The following is a 16,529-nucleotide window of genomic DNA, read 5'->3' on the forward strand; positions in this document are numbered from 1 at the left end:
AATGATGTAGTGTCTTACGCACAATGTCGACGTTCAAACTTTATAAAAAAAAGAAATATCAAGAAAAAAATGTGTATATATGTTTTATTAATTTCCCATAGGAAGTTATTGTAATGGGTCCGATTTGTCAAATTCAAAATTTTGACATTTCTCGACGTTTCAAGGTCCCTAGAGTCGAAGTTAAAGATTTTTAGTGCGTGCGTATATCCGTACGTCCGTACGTTCGCAACGTTTTTTTTCGGCGTCCACCAATTGTGTTATACAGAAAATAAGGCAGAAAGATGCAGTGTGTTCCAAAAGCCTCACCATTAAACGGTTTCAATTTAAAAAAGTTTTAAATAATTTAAAATAGGATTGTTAAAAATATAAAAATCGTTGAAAATCGAAAAGGAAACGGAAACACCAAAGGAAACCACGTTCTTCTTTGTAGCGAAGATTTTGGAATAACTTATACATTTCCGAAAATCTTAAACCTTTTTGCATTGGAATTAGCAAAAGTTTTTTTTTACGAGTATAAGTCTCTATCAAGAAATTTAATTTTTACACCATCAAATTTAATAAATATAGAAAAGCGAAGGGTAATGCCTTTGCGCTTATTTTAAAATTAGCTTTCAATCGAAAATTATTAGAATTCGAGCATTTCTTATTTTGAGATTCGAACCGTTCGGAAGATTACCAATTCGATCGAAAATTCGTTTATTTTTGAAAACTAGGTAGATTTTGACTTTCGAATGATTCGAATTATATGTCGCTTTTGTGTCGCTCACATATTTCCTGGTGAATAGCTAAAGAAACATCTAAGTTTTAAAATGTTGTATAAATGATAATTAAACAAAATAAGTTGTATTGACGAGTTTTTTTTTAAATTTTATAAACGGCACAATCACATTCCAATTGGACAAATAGGAAAAAGAAGCACGTTCTCATAAAGTTGATAGAGGAAAATTCACAAATTGTTAAGGGGTTTTCTGCAAACCGAGAATAGACGCTGCCCGGTTTTGGAGAGATGTTGCCGTTAAGCTCAATAGCTATGGGCCTTCATCTAAACACGCTAGTTTACGGAAAACAGGTTTGTAAATAAATTAAGTGAATTTAAAGATTACAAATGTTTATGTTGTTTAAGGTCTGTTTAAAAACAAAACCAAAAAGAAGTTGGTAGAAAATGAAACAAAAAGGAAACAGTCCTTGTTTAGTGATAACAATATAATTGAACTCACAGAATTTGAACAAGCCATCGTGCGAATTACCTTTCTAAGACAGTCAGTGAGTGGTATCTAGGCTAGAGTATTTTGCCTAAATCAAACTTGTCTGGAGGAGCCTGACGTAACAGAGACGGTATCAAACAATATATCGATGACTTCTATTAATGAAGATGAAGAATGTTTGTTTTGAAGAATGGTTCCTAAACGAACTGCAAATTGTTGCTCATAGAACAAACTTTTTGCTAAATTGCGTTTAACCACTCTTTAAGGTTTTTAAATTAAAAAACATGAGTGAAGATTGCCAATACAAATTTTGATAGCATTATAATAGATTATAAATTTATCAAATGTTTAAATCGTGTGCATTAATACAAAAAATCCTTAAACACCCGTTTTGATCTTTTCAATAGTGAGGAATATTTCGAAAAGAAAAATAGATTTTTAAGGAAAATTAGTCTTAGCAGTGGTGGAACTTAGTTAAGATCATTTAATTAAGAATAAGGAAAAAAGTTATTACTTCCAATTCAGTCCCGAATATTCCAATCTTCAGACCCAAGTTCATTAATGTAAAAATGCAGCGGCAATGCAAGATTTGTCTTCATAAATGTGAATACACTACATTACTGCAGTCGGTAACTCTGTTAAAAAAAAAACAGTCTGACAGCTGAAATGTGATCAAACCTGCAGTCATTTTCCGCTCTGCAGGAAAATGTCAGAACAAGATAAGTAGGTAAAATAATTGAATATTTGGCAAAAAATACTATAATTTGTTATTATTAAGTTGAAATATAATATTTATACTTCATAGAAATGAATGAATGAATAAGTTCCATTCAAAACATTTAAAACAAGTCCTAATAAAACATTTTTATTGGAAATTTTGAAAGAATTTTGTTAAGACACTAAATAACCAAAACAAAACCCGCGTAACTCAAAGAAAAAACTTAAATATTTCTGTCGTAATTTTTTATAGGCGCCTAATTTGATGACATTTATAAACTGCTTTTTGATATTGTATATCTGCCGCATTCTTGAAGAAGTTTTTATTGGCAATAAGACAAGACATTGTCTGCTTAAAGAAATCAGGGATGTGTAAGATAAGTTTCATTTCGATCAAAAAAAGAACTAATTCGATTGCATGTTTAATAGAAGCTCATGTATCTTTATAGCATAATTTTTTTGTTTTTTAAAAAACAATTGATCGTTTTCTGATTGCTTTTGATAGAATCTAGACTCAGGTTGGTTGTACCAAAATGTAAATTACGAATTATTTTATCGGTACTAAAAATTTAAATATTAATATTTAACTAATTTAATTGTGAACTCAGGTCCTAATAAAACAAATACGTTCTATGTATATTACCAATGTTAAATACACAAGTCAGTTCAAATTCAACAATTCTGGCATTTTTTTATTTGTTGGTTTACAAATCAGTATCCTAATCTAAAAATTAGGTTTTAGTTACTGAGACATTGAACGTGTTTCCCAAGTAGGGCAAACAAAAATAAATATTAATATTTTGGTATTAAAACATATATATTGAAACATTTTTAAAGTTAGGAGGACGGGAACTCGGGAAGTCAAAATAGGATAGTCAGAATTGTCAATTTATGAGATTCGGAAAAAATGACCAATAAGTACAAATTTCCCATTGAAAACTTATAAAATGTCAGTAGACAAACTTCGAAGTTTGGTGTCAAAATAATATTTTCAAAACAAAGTCTAGACCACAACTTCTGGTTTCAGCTCAGAAGTAAAATATTACAAGGGTAGTAAAGTAAAAATGAAATAAACAAATTTAAAAAAAATAATAAATAAAAGAAACAAACACAAATTTAAATTTAAAGAATTTTTTAATAGTTTTTTTTTTTTAATGTTGTTTTTGTTTTATAAATAATAATAATAATAATAATAATAATCTATACAAAAATTAATCATAATTTGGATTAGTTTTTTGTTTTAAATATGTGCTACATTTTATATACATTTTTGTATTGATTTGTTTTTATAGTTTTAGTAATTTTGTATTTGTTATATAAATCAATTTAATATTACTCTGTAGTTAATTAAGCACTTAACATACTTGTTGTTTTTTGTTTATCACTACGAAATGTATACATCAGTTTTAGTTTTTAAATTGTTGTTTGTTTATAAATTTTACACTTAACAGAAAATTTATGTAATGTCATCTAAATAAACATAAACAAACTAATATCATATTTCTTTTCATTCTGAACGTTTTCTAATTGTTGTTTTTTTTTTGAAATATTTACTTTACAGAAACGTTCTCTTAAAAAAACGAAGTTTTCTCTTTGTAAAAAAAAACTTTCTCTTGAATTTTGATTTTGTTTTGTTCTTAAAGTTTTCAATCTTTGTTGTTAAGTGTGTTGATATTTTATGAGTCTTTCTTTGTTTGAATTTATAATATGTATATGATGCTAAAAAATAATAATAATTTGTATGAAAAATTTAAATGAACGTAAAATGTTTCTTCAAAAAAAAAAAAAAATATATAAACGCTTAAACAAAAAGAATTTTCTTTGAAAACACTTAAAAAAAGGAAGAGAAAAGTTTATCGCACTCGAGAAATTTGAAACTCTTCCCTTACTCTCTTACATATAAAATAATTAAACAACAAAAATGATCTGAAATTTTCAAAACTATACCATAAAAAAATACATGTGTTAATATAAGAAAAATACTCGTTACTCAACACTAAAACGGATTGGAGTTCAAAACGGTATACGGTTCTTTTTAAGAATAGCCTAAATATTTACACAACTTATGGGTGGGGAATTGATTAATATAATATATTCAACTGGATGATCTCTCTTATATCATTGGGAATTCTCTTAATAAACAAACAGCTAAGTTGTTGTTGTTTTTGTTGTTGGTTTTTGAAATAATTTACATTTTAAAGATTTGGAAGAGGAATTAATTGTGAGTGATGATTCATCGTTTGTAGACTGGCGATAGATCAAGTGTGAGATTTTTAAGAGCACGATTCCTTGCTGAAGACCTCGTCTGTTTGGAGGATCTTATTATTTCAAGCAACAGACCTTCGCAGTCATTGCACACTGCCATAAGTTCTCCCCGAAGGTTCTCCTTTTGATCGGAGCTCAGGTGTCCCGATGAGGAGAGTGTGAATGCGCGCGCAAATTTGGTTCTACAATTGAGATTGACAAAAGTTTTATAATAAAGCCTTGAAGTTTGTGTAAAATTTATACATACTTTCTATCCAAGGTACTGCTATTCGAATGAGGTCTTGCTGGGCTTGAAACTGGCAAGCTGCGTGGTCCTTCAACGCTGCGTGACATGATGCTTATGTTCTTATTTGTGGCACTGCCATTTTGTTGATTCTCCTTGTTATATCCATCGGCGGCACCATTTGACGATGAATCAGCACCAGCTGTTGTCATCATTGACTTGGTCATTTCGTGAGGACCAGCAACCGAACCTGGTGTGCTTATGTTTGATCTTAAATGCTTTGGAGATGATGGAGCACTACCAACCGAGTTGCGAGTCTATAAAGAAAAGAGACACGTAATTTCATTAAATTTGACTCATTTGAATTATCCTTGAAGATTATACCTTTCGCTCTGACTCAGAGCGGAGCAATCTCTCAATCAGGGATTTTGGAAATGATTCATCCAGGATACTTGTAGACGTATGAGCGGTATTTATGTGCGCATGATGAGAGGGGGAAGGTGTGCTCGAACCAGCCGGGCTTGATAGCAATGAAGGCGAAATAAGCACCACTGGAACGTTGCGAAAGTGTTCAGTTGGTATTCGCATCTATGTGAAAAAAGACACAAAGTTAATAGGAATTAGATGGAAAGGTTATAAATAAGGCACAAACGGACTTACCTTAGTGTAGCACTTTGAGCAGACAGTTCTTTGGCAAAGCTTGCACTGGATACCCCATGGTCCGAAAATACTGAAACGCGTTCGCAGGCACAAAAAGCACACTTTCCGTCGTTCAACATCCTCCTTGACACGCACACCCACCGGGAGACCCTCCAATTCGGCCTTTGTCATCACAGAGCGAATGTGTACAATCTCTTCGAGAGTAAGCGATAGTCGGTCATCACCTCGTTCGCGCCAATGCTTCTCGTCCAGAAACGATTTGGTCCAAGCACCAATCGACGATGACCGACTACAACAACTACTGCTACTACCACCACCGCCGCCGAGGCCAACCGCACTGCCTACGCCACCGGGGCTCTGATCTAGATTATTGTTGTGCTGTTGAAATTTAGGAGGAGTATCGTTTGATGAAGACTTGTGTTCAGACAATTTCGTATACGAAGAGTTACAAGAAGAAGAAGAAGGCGGTTGTGGCCGTTCTTTCTTGATAATCGACTTTACCTGATGATGTTGTGGCTGCTGCTGTTTAATATTGCTACTACCGCTGCCGCTGTTGCTTCCATCGTTAATTGAATGCACATCAGACTGTCGGGAATCTGGACGAGATGCAGGCATTGAATGTGTTTCGTCCAAATTACTCTGGCAGCCGACAATAGTGTGCCGTCGCATCGACGCACGCCTCGATTCGCATTGCGTAGCAAGATCATATGCTAAAATTTTGAATGAAATAAAAAAAAATAAAAATTACAATTTATTTTCTTTTTGTTTTTTATTTAATTAGTTTAAAACAAAATAAGTTTATTTTTTAATATATTTTTATGGCACGTTTGTTTATTTAAAATGTTGCTGTTGGTTAGTAAAGCTAACAAGCTTGTTAAAATATAAAGCGTAATTGTTTAAGACTAACTCTAGCAGCTGATTTAATTTGAGATTTTAAGATTTTGAAACTCAAATTAAATCATATTAAGGAAGGGCTTTTAGCCCTTTTAAATATTTATTTAATAAATATATTTTGTTCAAGCCAATTTTTAATATCGTTGGTAATTTGAAAAACGTTTAATAATATATTTATCTTGGCATATGTATAGTAAATATATAAACATTAACTGTGGCGTATGAGTAATATTTTGTTTTCAAAATTATTAATGTAAGCGTTAAGATGTTAATGAAAGCAGAATTGTTTTGGATATTTATGAATTTTAAATTTTAAATGAAATATGCATGGATGCAGAAGATTATTATATTGAATAACAGAATAAATTCGAATTCGAAAATATTTACATTCCAGAGCGTTGTCGAAGAATCTGTGATATTCGTCTTCTGTAATTGTTTCCTCTGGTGAGTACGCAAAAGGAAAGAAATTCCAAAAATGTTATTAAATAATAAAGCCAAAAGAAATACATCTTTTTTTTATCAATTTATTAGATTATTGTTTAATGAAAAGTAATTAACAAAAATTTAAGAGAACTTTTCTAATTCGAATGTGTAAATATTTTAAGTAGAATTAAAATGTTGTTCTTTTGAGATTCTTTTCATATGTCTCTTGTTTTGAATTTTCTTTTAAGTTATGTTGAATTTGTATTGATGAGGGTATTAATATTTTCTTTTCCTTCACCTTCTCTTCGCATGCCACCCTATTTAATCTAATTTAGTGTTTTTTTTTCTAGAATTTTATTTGATGTTCCAACAAAATAAAAGATTCAACTTGTTTAAATACCTTTGAACCGAAAACAAAATAAAAATGGAATTAAAACAAACAAAAAATTATTAAATCCAACTTAAAATTTAAATTTAAATGTATAAACAAATAATTATATAACTTACTTGTTCGTCTCACAACTTTGGTACTCATGTTGGTGGGTGCTGGTGGAACAGTGGCAGGCATATAACCTCCAATTGGATATGGAGGCATTTTTGGCTGTGAGCAAATCGATGAGGTTTGCTGATGAATGATAGACGATGATCCAGATGCTGGTGAATTGTCGAAATAAGTATCATCCTAAAAAGAATCAAAATTAATAATAAAATTAATATAAAACTTTGAGAAAATCTACCAAAGTTCAATAGTTTCTTTAAATTTAATTTTGTTAATTTACAAAACAAGGCTTTGTATTAAATTTCTTGCAAAAAAATGTCTTTCAAAAAGTACCTATTAGTTCATTCATTTTGGGGTCAGTTGACAAACTTTTGACTAATCAGATAAAATTGTTAATTCAAACAGAAAATGCGTTAGGTAGAAAAATGCTTGCAAGACTAATTTCAGTGAAGTTTTATTTGTTTAACTTAAAGATATAAATGACTTACTAAAAATAAATAGGTAAAATAAATATTTCAGATCTGCGAGCCTAATTTTAAAAATAAATTATATTCATGTAAGATTTCACTTGAAGAAGAAAGATTTTAAAGAACTCAATTGGATGAAAAAGGGTTTTTAGAAATCTAATTCCTCACAAATTATATTGAATTAATATGTGTTGCTAAATTTTAATTTATAGTCTACAATTTTTAAAATTATAGAGACATGAGATTTTCAAGATGAGTTAATTTTATGAATTAACGAAGTTGAAGTCATTATTACAAAATTATTAATTCAAATCATTTTTATTAATACAATCAGCCAACATCTGATAAGTGCCAAAAGCAAAATGATGTATTAAAATATTATGGAATGCCAAATTTCACTTTCTTCTTCTATGAATTTAATTTTAATTTGTTATGTAGTTGACAATAAATCATGCGTATTTTTCTTCGTAATTCGCTTTTACCCTTGAATATGCATTCATCGAAAGTTAGGTTTGAAAAATATCAGACCTGCATACTAATTTGATTTGATAATACCAACAACTTTCAGTGGATTTACACGAGAAATTACTAATCAAAGCATAGCATATAATGCATTTGACAGTTTCATGGGATTTTTTTGAATGATATGACTTTCCTTTTTAATAATAAGTAACTGACTTTTAAGTGGACACACAGATATATAATTTGGTAGGACAGCTAAAAGAGTGAAGCTCTAGACAGTTAATTGTTTGAAAAGAAAACTTAAGGTGACGTACATGACAGTGTTCACATATAACTCTTTTAAGGGGACTCATTCTGACGTTTCATAATTTTATCACGCATTCACTCATTTTTGACAAAAAGTAAAAATGTCTGTCTCTTCTCCTCTTTCTCTTTTTAGTTCTGCATTACGAACCATATTAATTGATGAAACGTCAAAACGAGTCCTGTCAAAAGATTCAAAAATAAAAACCCTCAATGGTTAATTCAGTGTTCACATATGTATAACTCTTTTGACGTTTCATAATTTTATGACGCTTTCACTCATTTTTGACAAAAATTAAAAATGTCTGTCTCTTCTCCTCTTTCTCTTTTTAGTTCTGCATTACGAAACATATTAAATGATGAAACGTCAAAATGAATCCTGTCAAAAGATTCAAAAATAAAAACCCTCAATGGTAATAGACCAACAAAATCTCACTGAGATAAACATAAAATGATGGAACGTCAAAATGAGTCCTCTCAAAAGATTCAAAAATGAAAACCAACAATGATAATAGGCCAACAAAATCTCACTGAGATCAACATAAAATTATGAAACGTCAAAATGAGTCCTGTTAAAAGATTAAAAAATGAAAACCGTCAATGATAATAGTTAAATAATTTTTGTCGATCTCTAGCCCGTGAACCAGCAAGCTGTTTTCTTTACTTCTAGCAGTTTTAATTTAACTATTGTTTGATTTTGTAAGAACACAAGTGACATTCAAATCTCATTTATGACAGATGTCAAAATGGCAGCGTTCAATTTCAAACATATTGGGTATCCGGATAGATTTTTGTTTTTAGTGTTTTGCTAGTAAAAGAACAGCTAAACCAGCAGCAGCCAATTGGCCCACAAATTTTTAATGACATTACAATATCATTTGACAGGGACAACATAATTTTTGTGGCGAAAGTAATTTCGTGTAAGGGAAGGGCAACAAACATTTCTTACTTTTTCCTCACCTGTTTTCCTTTTTTGTGTGATATTTTATTCTTACAAAAAGCAAACACAAATGACAAGCAAACCAAATTTATGACAGATGTCAAAATGGTTGGCTATGAAATCGAATTCAAAAATGTTAGGCCTCCGAAATATCGGAAAAAAATTCAAGTTATTAAAAATGTTTGTTGTGTCACTTATAAAAATTCTGACATATCAACAAGAGTTTTTTAGGCAAAACTGAACTTATAAAGTTGAGTATTTGTTTGTTTAACTAAATTTTGTTTTGTTTTTAAGATAAAAAGGTTTAAAAATAATAATTTTCGTTTCCCAAGATTCTTTTTAATACTTTTAAAAAGAGAGCTAGAAAAATAGTAAGCTATTTGAATTTTCGTATTAAATAATCAAATTATTTATAAAAATTTCAAATTATTTATACTTAGTTATTCAAACAGTCATTCAATTTTCATAAATCTTGACAATTCTATCTTCATACAAATTTATTTTGATGGATTCTGCCTCCCTAGAAAAACTTAAAGAAAACCAAACAACAAATTAAATTTCAAAAACTTCAAACAAAGATGTTATTTAAATAAGAAATTAAGCGATTCCTCTTTGGCGTTACCTTATTTCTGTTATGAAGTTCAAATTTCTATCTTCTTAAGAAAAAAAAATAATAATTCCAAATTCACTTCAGCATAAGCCAATGTTGAGTGGAAAAATAAGTTTCATAAATTTATTATTCATTAAACCAAAATGAAACTCTGCGGATGTACCTTACTTACCTACCCCTTTTTATTCCTATAAATTCCATCAAGCATTGATGCTAATAATAATATTCAATATGGATTCTTGTTTGTATCTCTAAAAATTATTCAAGCCTGAATGTATTTATGTACCCTTTAAGCAACCACTTTAGGATTCAGGCCACCTGTGTACACATAGCACAACCCTATTAGCCTAAAGAACTTAAACAAACTTTGGTTAGGAAATAGCCTAGAAATTATAATATTATGTACCTTGCCTACCTAGGAACGTGAAAAGGATATTGAAATTATTTGCTGCTATTGATTTTGAGTTTCACGAGTTAATTTTTGTTTTGTTTTTGTATTTAAGCTATTTTCAGGTTTTATGTTTTAAAACAGAAATATCCTTTAAATAGCGAAAATTATCTAGTTAGTAGTTAATTAGATGAAAATTAAAGAATGAAAATTATTTAAATGGAAAATCGTGAAAACAATATAATTTTTCCATTATTCTCTCCTAAACAGGTAAAAGCTTTCCCTTTTTGTTCGACCAAGATATGCTTAACTAACCAAAAACATCGTTTGAATCCATTAGTGGTGACATTGTGTTACACAAAACACGCAATTTTTATGGGATAATTTAATAATTTAGCACAGGTGAGTGTGGGCCTTGGCAAATTGGGTTTCGTTTCGTTTTTTTGATGTCACCACCCCGGGATAAAAATGTGTTTATTTTTGCCTACGGCCGGATATAGACGCTTGTAGTTGTCACCCCTAACAAAATAAATCTCCATTAGTGTTTGATTTTTTAGCACTTCTAACAGAACAGAGGGGTTAGGTATGCGGAAATCAACTTATTTATAGAAAATCGAGGGAAATTCGATAGAACAATGTTTTTACATTGGTTTTAATATTATCTATGTACATATTTTTGATAGATTACGATATTATTTTAGGTTTTAATTTAATTTTGCATTCAAATCACACTCAATCAAAACGTGCAAGATATATTTTGTTTTTCAAAAATGGTTTTTAGTATTGAAAATTTCAAGGCAACTTTTAAAAGAAGATAGAATTTTTCATATCACAAACTCTTCTATATTATATTTATGTTATTTATCTAGTATAGTACTAAAAAGAAAAAAGAAAACAATATCAGTTACCTTTTTCATAATAAATTCATTAAGTTTTTCAGTTTTGTTTACAATCTTTTCAAAGTCTTAATTATTTTCAATGTTTGTTTATTAGATCGTATTGTTTTAAATAGATTTTACATATTTTTTTCCTTTTTACAAATTATATTTTTAAGAAAATAATAAATTTTCTTTAAGTTTTTTTCCAAAATAATTTGAAACTAAATATTGACCACAACCAACTGAATATCATCACAATGAACTGGAAATATTTAAAAAAGAAAATATTAGTTTAAACTTAAAATAAATAAAAAAACAAAGAAGACAAAATTAAATTTTTTACATTTTTGTAGCAAATTAAATTATTTTAAATTTATAAAAAAGTATTTTAAGATTACAAATTTGTTTGCATCTGAAAAAATCAGGACTTTTGGAAATTTGGAACGGAAATTCCATCGCACTACAGAATCATATTTTTTCTAAAAATGTTTAGTAAAGAAGCCAAAAATGTAATTCCTGGAGTTAAATATTTTAAGATGTTTTTGGAATATATATAACTTGGCCTTCTGGCCTCAATTCCATGTTGGTTTCTGGATTTGTTCTTAGTCCTGTGTCGCATTATTTGTTTTCTTAAAATTCAAAAAAAAGAACAATATTTCTGATATTTTTTCAAAAACAAAATGGTTTCGTAATTTGTTTTGCCTTCGTTTCTGGAAACTATAAATCAGAGGTCACGAACAAACAATAAATTGCATTTGTGTCTTTAGTTAAAGAAAATTGGTCAAGAAGAGTGATTTGAAATTTTCTACAAAATATAATTTTTAAAATAAAAACAGGTATGTACATAAGTACAAAAATGATGACAACTCAAAATGTACAGCGGATTAAAATGTTGATGAAATTAAAAAGTAAAAGTCGTTTAATATTTTTCAAATTCAGTTTTGTTCTAAGTAGAATACATTTCTACCGCAAATTGAAGACTCATACATGGATGCCATTTGTTAGCTTGTCAAAAAACAGTTTTGTGTGGCAATATTGCTAGAAACGTCACTGTCAGCTGTTGTCACAAGAACGATTAAAATTGTGTCGTTGTTTAGAGTATCAGTCAATTTGTTCCTATAATAAATCTTTTACGTAGATTTAAAAAAGAATCAGCTATACATATCGGAAAATAAAGTTGCAAGTCTGAAATAACGCCTGCCAAAATACAATTTTTTACTGAAAGTCTATTTTCAGCTCATTGACAGCTATTGTCAGGTCAAAATTGATAACTCTATTGGCACCTGGGGGGTTATTATGAAAAACGATAATAGTTTTTAATACGGAGTATTTGTGAAATTGCGATTACGAAAAACGATTGCAGAAGCCCGTATTTGTAAAATTGCGATTACGAGAAACGAGAATCGTAAAAAATCGTTAATCGTATTTTTATTTACGAATTCCTTCAAGAACTGGTTCAGCTTTTGTTTTGACAGGTTACTGTCAAGTGGCAAACATTATTGTGTTTTGGTTTGGTTTTCATTTTGATGAGGGTGAAAAAATGTAAATTGAATAATAAATATAATGGTGAAAACCATAAAAATAAGATATTTCTAATATTTAGGCCAACAACGAATGCTAATAGACTTTATGGCAGCTTCCATGGACAGTAATCCAAATTATTTGCCGACGAGCCAAGCTAAATCCAAAGCCAAAATTCTTTGGAATAACATTCACATTTTGACATTTGTAAATAGGTGTGAAGTTAGTTGCGTTTAAAAAAAATACCATTTTTCATTTTTGGCTGGCAACATTTTCTTGATTCCATTTTCGTTTCTCATAACCGCTCTACGCCATGGGTTTCGTTTTTCTGGGTTTCGTTTTTTCTGCCGTTCGTTTAATATTTCATAATAAGGCCCCTGGTAAGTTTCATTCCACACCACCCAGAAGTCAGAGCGAGTACTAACATTTGGAAATAGATTTTCTTTCGATTTGTCAGTTAATGTTTTTTCCATAACATACAAGTAAAAACTGACTCGAAAAACATTTAATAAATACCTTAGAAAAAGAAAGTTGTTTTTTTCTTTCTTACATTTGAAAACAAAATACACAGGTTGAAATATAAACATATAGTATTCTTTTTCAAAAAATAATTATATTAATAACCGTTGAGATAAAATTATTTGGTAAGCTAATGTTTTTCGAGTCACTTTTTAATTGTTTCAAATGGGAAACAAATAAACGTCAAATCTAAAAAAATCTAAAAAAATCTATCTCCAATTGACACATGGCTGCAACAACATGGAAGATGTTATAACTATTGCAAATGGCGTCGTACGTCACTCATTTTATTTATCATCTGAGAACTACACAGTTGAAGCAAATGAGCTAATTTTCTATATGAAAATTAACGTATCGTCCTCTCCAAAGCAAAGTGACATTTGTCATTTTTTTACATTTTAAAATCAGTTCCTTGTGTTGTAAAAGATTTTAAATTTCACTTGATTTTTTAAATTAGATTATTGATTATAATCGAAAATATAAATGTTTGGTCTTAAATTAGAATTGTTTGTAAATTTAATTTAACAATAAATAGATTTTGACTTATGTCACTTTGATTTCATGGTTTTTAAGCGTACTTTACTGACATGTGACAGCTAACAACTGACCGTTGATAAATATTGAAGTTTACCGTATAACAAGTCAACTAATAAATGTTTTGGTAATTGAGAATGATTCAAACTGTTTTCATTAAAAAAAATCAAAAGCCTAGCAAAATGTTGACTAGTTATTAAAAAAGACGTAACTCAAATATTTATCAACTATCATTGAAACTTTACACTCGAAATAAGGTAGCAGGGTTAAAAATCATTGAATAAACAGACTGATAAAAGGCTTTTGAAAATAAAATAGGTAGCACAGAACCGGAAGACATGTCAAAAAACGCCACGTTTAAATAGTTCCTCAATCCAAAATTATAACTCAGTTCAGTAAAAGGGAAGATGACATTTTCAATACACCAAACCTATGAATCACATGAACAATCTAAAACAATAGAATAAAGTTTCAGTTTTCTTTCAATTTCTCACAAACTCATAATTCATAAACTTTTACCACAAAATAAATAATATGGTTATGAAAACTGAATGATGATGCTTATTATTTATTTATTTTTCGATTTTCATACCACATTTCACCACAATAATTGAATGATGCATGAAAGATAAATAATGAACGAGTATTGTTAAATGTAAGTCCCTTAAACATCTTTTATTTATCTCTGAATCGACTTGAGAGAGGGAAGCCCTATCTTCCGGGATCTACTTGCACAATTCATTATAAAAATATTTCTTATTATTATTGTCTGGTCCCACCGCATTGCCCAAGGAATTATTATTAATTCCTCAAGTTCCGCTGATATGATATTTATACGTGGTTCACACGGACCAGGCTTACAATATCATAACAGTGTTCGCTTATCTATAATTTTCTTGGCGGTTTTTGTATCTTTCTCACAACAAAATATAACGAGACGGTTTTCGCTTTATCCGTATCTATAGAATGTGTTGAAATAATAATAAATAATTCACAAAGTTATGCTACAATCATGAGACAAACTACTCTGAGTACTCTGTGTGATATGATGGTTGGGTATAGCGACAAGACATGCTTATGCTTAGGCTTACCTGGAGCAATGAGAAGTCGACTTTGATTAGCCTCTGCTTCGATCTTGGGGAGCTGTGCGCTTCGGACCGCTCCTCTTTCTTGAGCGTCTCCACGGTTTGTGATGACGGCGGCGGTGGTGGAAGTACTGTAAATAAAGACAAAACAAAGAAACGGCATAAGCTATTGTATCTGAATTAATTAGTTTTATAAGATGCAATTTTTTGTTTTAACTATAAAAAGAAAATACAGCAGAGGAAAAAAAAAACTGCGAAGCAGATCTTTAGCTGAATGCTGAGGTTTTGAAAACGTTTAGTTTTTGTTTGGTTTCCTTTCGAGACTTACTTCGAGATATTGGATAGAAGCGCAAAACAGAGAGAAATACAAAACAACTCCATCTATCTGTCCATTGCAGATATAATGTAACTCTTAGTACCCTATTTGTATCGCTGGCTATATCTGGGTTATGTAACGATAATTACGTCTTTTTTATATCCCCTCGATTATGCTGGAGGATGTCTGCAATAATGTACCAAGCCATAAAGTTACTTAGATTTTTTAGTTCGGCTCTTGGCATTCATTGGCGCAAATTTAGTTTCTCCTTGGAACACAGTGACCAATAGAAAGTGGAGGTAAATGGCTTTTGGAATTTTCTTTCGTTTTTTTTTTTTGTTGTTGGGAAGGTATACCTTAATTGCACTTTCCCGCAGGATGTTTTCTGAGTGCTGTTAAAAATTTATAATTTTGTAAACTATCAACAAGGGAGTTTTTGGTAACCTAGTTTAGGTTCAGAAAAGATAAGCAGGGGCATAATGAGATAGAAACAAATTTAGCTTTTGGCAAGGAGAATTTTAAGGATTTAAGGTAAAATTATTCTGCCTTAAGGGTGAGAAGCTTAAATTTTGTAGAATTTAAGATACGTATGATTGTTATTGTTGTTCAAGACTTTATAGTCTTCTTTAACAACTGTGTTAATATTATTCGCTGTCAATTAAAAAAATGAAGAAACAGATGTTCTTAGGTACATTACTGGAATAAATTTAAAAACACATCAATTTAGAGTACAATTGCTTGTGTCAGTTATATAACCCGCTTTATAAAAGTTGAGCTAACTTACACCTAAGCTATTGAATTTTGTATTGTAATTTATTTTTGTTTCGTTTTGCTATCAAGTAAAATACTTATTTACTTTTGTTTAAAAAAACGGTGCATCTGAACACGTCCAAACTGTGACAGTTCATACAAAAAAACAAACAAACCTAATTCTGGGAAAAAAAATTTTAAAACTCAGATGTCAAAATAGACTAAAAGGGCCGACCCATAGTATACATTGCGGCATCTTGTCCGTTGACATTAATGTAAGAAACGGATTTCATTGTTTTGACAGCTTAATTTAAGCGAATTTTTAAAGTTGGTTGCATTAAAACTTTTTTATTATTTTAAAAAAAATAAACAATTTAAAATTTAAAAAGGATTAAGATAAACTTTAAGATGTTACTTCTGGTCATTTTGCTGTCTGAAGGTGTTTAAAGACTACCCAAAATGCAAATTGTCTCTTTTGGGTACTTTAAATAACTAGATATGTTCGATTTCTTGAAGAACTACTAATAGAAGTTTTACTTTATATTTTGTTTGCGTTTGTTAGACTTAAACAAAACTAAAAAAAAAACTTATTTTTGTGTTTTTATTTCTTCAAAAAAAAAGTCAGTAATCACCTTTATTTGTTAGTTTTCTTTTTGTTCAACTATTTTTGAAAATCAATATATTTTTAAAAATAAATAAATTTAGAACGTTCGGAGCACAGAGATCCATTATGTCATTGAACATACCTATTTTAGACAACATGTGCCACCTGCCGGAGAGAAAAGTTAAAAGTTCAGCAACTTTTTCAGTTGTGTTCGGTAAATGCGTTACTTATGGTACGCTAAGTAAATACAGTAAAATATCCATTCA

The 16,529-nt window shown here is 29.9% G+C and overlaps 1 protein-coding gene across 3 annotated transcripts in view; it reads right to left on the bottom strand.

Annotated features, from left to right (window-relative positions):
* Positions 1–3,103: 3,103 nt before the first annotated feature.
* Positions 3,104–16,529, bottom strand: part of LOC129949022 (protein spire) — a 135,174-nt gene continuing 121,748 nt past the window's right edge. The window contains exons 10-17 of one of the 3 annotated variants that reach the window (XM_056060214.1): positions 14,600–14,724; positions 6,895–7,069; positions 6,352–6,405; positions 5,572–5,780; positions 5,071–5,448; positions 4,795–4,998; positions 4,435–4,727; positions 3,104–4,369 (exon numbers count right to left, since the gene is read on the bottom strand). In XM_056060214.1, the coding sequence (XP_055916189.1) occupies positions 4,156–4,369; positions 4,435–4,727; positions 4,795–4,998; positions 5,071–5,448; positions 5,572–5,780; positions 6,352–6,405; positions 6,895–7,069; positions 14,600–14,724 (1,652 nt within the window). In that variant the 3' untranslated portion in view covers positions 3,104–4,155. Of the gene's footprint in view, positions 4,370–4,434; positions 4,728–4,794; positions 4,999–5,070; positions 5,781–6,351; positions 6,406–6,894; positions 7,070–14,599; positions 14,725–16,529 lie in introns of all 3 variants that reach the window. The other 2 variants (XM_056060211.1, XM_056060213.1) reach the window with 2 other exon arrangements.

The sequence above is a fragment of the Eupeodes corollae genome, chromosome 3 (genome assembly GCF_945859685.1).
Source record: "Eupeodes corollae chromosome 3, idEupCoro1.1, whole genome shotgun sequence".
Taxonomy (NCBI): domain Eukaryota; kingdom Metazoa; phylum Arthropoda; class Insecta; order Diptera; family Syrphidae; genus Eupeodes; species Eupeodes corollae.